The sequence below is a fragment of the Uloborus diversus genome, chromosome 5, assembly GCF_026930045.1.
Source record: "Uloborus diversus isolate 005 chromosome 5, Udiv.v.3.1, whole genome shotgun sequence".
In the NCBI taxonomy this organism is placed as follows: domain Eukaryota; kingdom Metazoa; phylum Arthropoda; class Arachnida; order Araneae; family Uloboridae; genus Uloborus; species Uloborus diversus.
Genome location: NC_072735.1, coordinates 24,580,688 through 24,586,687, shown reverse-complemented (window position 1 = coordinate 24,586,687; position 6,000 = coordinate 24,580,688). Strand labels below are relative to the sequence as shown.

Below are 6,000 nucleotides of genomic sequence, written 5' to 3'. Positions count from 1 at the left end.
TGATGTTTACCATTCTTGAAAATACCAAATACATGTAAAAAAGTACACTTAAAATCGGAAAGAATATACTCCTTCAGGAAGTGTTTCCAAAAAGGAAAAATAAACTGCAACTGTATTGCTTATGGTATTGCACTTTTTTTTGGCATCATGTTCGGCATGTTGATAAGAACTCGCCTCGAAATAGATGAAGTCGCCAATATGGTAACCATGGACCCAGGATCGTTCCTGCATTGACCGACATGTATTTTTTTTTTCCTTTTTCGTGTTTTTGATATCTCTAATGGAACATATCTTTAAATATCTATTGATGAAATAAATAATGTCCATTATTGGTTACTTTTGCTTCTTATGCATCAGGGAAGCATACTAATGTGTAATATGCTGTTTTGATTTTGGTAATTAGCTTTATTTAGCTAAAGCTTATGTTCACTTTCGTTTATACAATAGATAAGTTTATTTATTTTTGCTCACAGATGAATCTACTTTCAGTTGGACTGACTTACCTTTTCCAAATTTGGTTACCGTACCCTTTTATTTTAATTATCTGTCACCATGTTGGAAAATAACATGATAGATTTAAAAATTGCAGTGAATATCCTTGGGGAGGTAGGCAGGGCCGGACTGGACTGTTAAAACGGCCCGGGCGATTACACAAAACTCGCCCTTAGCTCAGGGGTAAATCCCCCCCCCCCCATGTACCCAATCTTGCTATTTTAAGAGTTCTTTTAAAAATGGAAGAAAAAAAGAGAAATAAAACAAATTCAGGCCCTTCGCAAGATCAAAAACTTGGAAGTGTATGAGTTTGGCGACCCCTTAATGTCTAACGCATTTTAACGGAGGGAGAAAGAGAATTTTAGCTTCTGGTTTACAAGGATGTCATTACAAGATTGAAGTGTTAGCAATATAAACCTAATCGTAAGTGTAATATTCTCTGAGTTATGTGGGGAGTTCAGGGGTTTCTCCCACAGAAATTTTCCGAAATAGTAGTTTTATAAAGGCTGTTTTGCAATCTTTAATAATGCAGTGGGCGCGGTAATTTCTTGAAGTTCAAACTTTACAAACACGCGTGCAGGTTATTTTCGATTATGATAAGGGGGGGGGGGGGGGAATAAAATAGTTAAATTAATTCATCCTTCCCCTCTCAAAAGGATGAATTAATTTAACTATTTTATTTATTATTTTAAATTGACTTATTTTTTTGCATTTTTTTATATCGGTTATTAAAAAGAACGCAAGACACACATAGCATATTTTGAATAAAAGCATTTTTGTTTACTAAAGAAGTAATACTGGAGTCAGAGGCCCAGAGTTGGGGAATACATTTAACTCACCGTTTTCGAATTCAAGGGAACGTATTATCGCCTCTCGTCTATTAATTCTTTGATCGAATCAATAATTAACTTTTTTCTTTTTTTTAAATATGTAGGCACACCTAAAAGAGTTATTTTGATCTAGGAAGCTACTTGCAAAATAATAGATTTCTTTTTCAGCTTATAAAAAATGGAAAAAAAATCATATGATAGTTTCTTGGGAAAACCCATGATTATTAATGGTGGCATGTAGTATACATATGCTATCTCAACTGTGTCACGGCTTTAAGACCAAATCATCAACTTCTTTGAAATTCACACAGAAAGCTTCTGAATTCTTCAATAAATCTTATATGTTATGAAGTGTTATGATTTTCTTACTCAAATAATATTTTGTAGGTAAAATATAAATTTATGAAAACTCAAATGAGATATGGGTTTATTTAATAACCTTGCCTTCAATATTCCTAATTTAAACCGACTCATTGTATAGCATCTCAGTGACATTAAATTGGGCTTTATTTAATTGACTTGAAAGGTTGAAGATGTTTTCCGTCCATATTCAAAGTTTTTAGTGCATATAATATCCATGTATTTAGAAGTAGATTCATTGACCTGAAAGCCGTTTAAAAATAAAATCGTGAAAACTTTGTTGTGAAACATCGAATGGGAGAGGGGGCTATTCACTTTCCTGGGACCCCTCCGAAAGGTTTTTCTGTATCCCCCCTGGAATGGGGGGGACTATTCAATTTCCAGGGCCCCTTCAAAAGATTTTTCTGTATCCGCCACTAGTAGAGGGGGGATGCGTAGGGGACCTCCATGCGTTTCAGCTTAAGCCGATCTTTGAAGGTACAAGGAAGAGAAGAGATTGACGAGTTTTTTTAAGAGTCTCTTCTGGAAATTTTCGAAATTGAGTTCTTAAAGGATCTTGAAATTGAAATGAGGAGTTTTCTGAGAGTCTCCTCCCGGAAATTTGCCAAAACTGTAGTTTTAAAAGCGCAGTTTTAGACTTATCTTTGATACTGTTCATGAGGGGAGAGGTTTGGGGGCCCGACAGTTTTTTGAAACTGAAGTACCAGAAACGCAATTGTAGATTATCTCCAATTGATGTTATGAGGAGAGGAGGTATAAAGGCTCTCCTGCAGAAATTGTTTAGAAGTGATGCCCATTATCGAAAGTTCAAATGATCTTTAATGATAGACTGGGGCCGTTTCTAAGGGTTCCTGGGTAGTGCTCCCCCTGGGAGGTTTTCAAATTTGAAGTCCTAAATGCGCAATTGTGGAGTTTGGAAACTTTCCCTCAGAATGTTTCTAAAACCTCAGTTTCTAAAACACACTTCTAGGCTACCTTTGTTGGTATAAAATGAAAAAACAAGGTCCAAGGAACCTCTTCTTAGCTATCCTCTCCTATTTATTCTAATTATGGTTAATGTTACCATAATTATTAGAATAAATAGGAGAAGAGTACCCCCTCAGTATTCTTCTACAAAATCACTGAACTGCTTTGGTTGGTTTGTACCATCGAGTGTTTTAACACAAAGCTGTCTGCAGTCCCAATAAAAAGAATTTTTAACATTGTAGACTGATGTGGTGTACTTTGCAATCTTTTTTCCAGTTTTTTTTTTTTTTTTTAAACATTCAAACACTTAGATTAACTGGTGTGCATATTCATTGCAATATTTTGAAACTAACTCTCCCACTGTATTTTAACATTAGGGGGGGGGGGGAGGTGAGGTTCTGTTCAAAACATATTTTGGTAGCTCCTGTGTTTTCCTCCATTTAGCTGTGATTTTCGTGATGATATGTAATGTAAACAATTAAACATATAATTACATCGGTGGCCCCTATGAAACAATGAATTTTGTTTATCTATTAATAGTTTTGTAAACTGAAGCTTCCCACAAGTTTACACTAGATACTAACTTTTTTTCGTTTAAACAGTTCAGGGGTGCCCACAAGGGGGAATTATGGCGCAAGTTGCGCCATCACAATTTTTGGGGAGGATTTTTAAAATTGCTTTTTATTTATTTATTTATTGATTTATTTTTAATTTAAATTAGTATTTATTTTATTTTATATTATTCTATTTATTTTTTATTTCATTTATTTAGTTTGTGTGTGTGTCATTGGCATCGCACAGAAATTTTCCAATAAAATAATAATTAAAATAATTAAATACATAAATGAATAAAAAATTCTTTAAAAGAATAAATAAATAAAAAATATTAAAAAGAAAAAAAAATTAAAAATTATTTTAAAAAAATAAATAAATAAAACAAAAAAAGAGCTAAAAACAAAAAGGGGGACAGTTGAGGAAAATTGGGAGGGGGGGGGGGGGAATTTGTGCCATTGAACTTGGGGGGGGGGATGGGCACCCCTGAAAAAGTTTGGAATGTACATTTGGTGACCTTTGATTAGATAATCTTAGGATGATTCTCTTTTAAGATTACAGGAACTTTTAAAATGTTACAGAATAAGTACTTTTGTTACTTTTATTGAATTTGTTTATTTTTTATTACTATTTAAATTTTTTCAAACTGAAGACCTTCTTTTCTTGTGCATCGTTGAAGTATAATTGGAATGGAATTCTGAAAAAGAGCGGGGCACAGCACCCTCTATACCCCTTTGAAGACAGCCCTGAAGTACACTCAGAGCCGTCGAGAGGCCATGTAACCTAGTCGGAAACTAAGGACCCACCTTGAAATGTCAGTCGTATAAGTTTTAGTGTATAAGGGGCCGGAAAACCAACAGACAGTGGGCCTTCACTTTGGCTCTCGGCGGCTGTGAGGACACTCAAAGAATGCCTAGTGGGCAACTGATATTAAACCTATATTCCAGAGCCTGATTGCCTCCCAAGCCTCGATTAAATATGGGCCTGGTGCTGGTGTCACCGAAGTCGATGGTCCTTCAAACTTGTGTTTATTAGGGGAGTGTTGGGTGTAAAAAAATAATAAAGGAGTTAAACCACAAATCGCAACCGGGCCTTCGGGTGATCGTCGGATTGCCCAGTCTGACCCTGGAGGTAGGCGTTTAGGATACAGTTTTTAATTTGAAATTCATGCTTCGATTTATTTTTACACAATGATGCAATGTTTCATGAAAACAAAACTATATTGTTTTTCATCCTGGTTTAAAAAATCGTATATAGTAGGGGAAATTGTAGGTAAATTTCGGAAACATCAAAGCTAGTGCAAACCAGGGGGTTTTGTGATCCAAAAATTTTGCGCTAAAACTAAAAAATTATTTAAAAAAAAAAAAAAAAACTTTTGGAATGTTTTTTTTTTACTGATTTTTGTATGCATACTTGAAGACTTGAAGGGGAGAGGGTCGTCGACCTTCCTCTTAGATTCCGAAAATTTCACTGTCTTTAGAAAAATTTTATTTCAGTCCACTATCACCCCTGGTACACACATTTACGCTTAATCAAAATTTTCAGTTAAGCCACTTTTAGCTTTAGGTTTCGTAACCTTTTTTTTAAAAATTGAATTAATAATAATAGTTTCATGCATTTAATTTTTATGAAGTCAATACAGGGGTGCTTAGCAAGAGAAGATCATAATGCAGTGGGCAGCTAAGAGGACCCTAAACTTAATTTTTGGCAGGGTGGGAATTGTCAGTTTGCCAAATGAAATTTTTAGGGAAATAATTGAAATTTATGCAGGGGGGGGGGTGGGGTCCATTATATGTGGACACTTTTTAATAATGAGAATAGTGTGTTTTAATTATTATTATTATTATTATTATTTTATTTTTGTTGATAAGCAAGCTTCTGATTAAACTGTCAATTTTTATTATTTTAGAGTTTAGTTTTCTGAAAGTATGGAGACTGATTCAACTGAAAAACTAAAGTCTTTGTTTCCAGCATATGCATCTGTTAAGCCAAATGACTCTGGTAAGTTAATATTATATTGTTATAGAGCATGTATCAAATAGTTATTTATGAATGCCAAACGTTAAGTACTATTCTGGCAGAGTTGATTTCAAAACCCCTGCTTTGTTGCTCCTAAAGCACAAAAATAAAAGTATACTTTTAAAAAAATTATTTCTCATGTACAGTAAAGCACCTTTTTTGCTTCTCTTATTTATGTACTACTCCAAATTTTCAAGAATTCGGAGGTTTTTTTTCTTAAGAACTTTTTGGAGAGACGATAATTTTGTGAGAAATTAAATTTATTCTCAAATCAACAAACTTTTAACTGTTATCTGTAATGCAGAAATAAATAATTTAATTAAACAAGTGAAATTTCATAGACATGTGATAGAAATTCATAACTTATTCCTTTTTAATTGGTTGATTAAAGTAGTTTATATAGAACTGCTGTTAGAAGAATCTGTTTTTTTTAAATGTATTAACTTAATATGATATATTTTGAAGGGAAAAGATCTTTATTTAATTTAAAAAGGATAAGTATGTAGTAGAATTACAGAGTTTACAGCAAAAAAATAAATATGTATTTGTGCTTTGAATTACAGGGTTGACTTTTAACAATGAAGTGGGAACGAAACTTAGTGAATCCCAGGGGCCTAAAAAACTAGGATCTTTATTTCCAGCATATGGATCAAACACTTCATCAACTAGTTCTAGTAAGTAAGATACTTCTTTTGTTTCCAGTATTTGATTTTTAAGATTTAAGTGCCACTATTGGTAGAACCAATTGTATAATCATGAAAATTCAAGTATAGTTTAAATC

At 33.5% G+C, this 6,000-nt stretch overlaps 1 protein-coding gene across 1 annotated transcript in view; it reads left to right on the top strand.

Moving 5' to 3' along the window:
- The first annotated feature begins 283 nt into the window (after nucleotides 1-283).
- Nucleotides 284-6,000, top strand: part of LOC129222506 (nuclear exosome regulator NRDE2-like) — a 31,374-nt gene continuing 25,657 nt past the window's right edge. Inside the window, exons 1-3 of the mRNA XM_054857019.1 lie at nucleotides 284-395; nucleotides 5,110-5,201; nucleotides 5,783-5,893. Coding sequence (XP_054712994.1) covers nucleotides 5,129-5,201; nucleotides 5,783-5,893 — 184 coding nt within the window. The 5' untranslated portion in view covers nucleotides 284-395; nucleotides 5,110-5,128. The remainder of the gene's footprint in view (nucleotides 396-5,109; nucleotides 5,202-5,782; nucleotides 5,894-6,000) is intronic.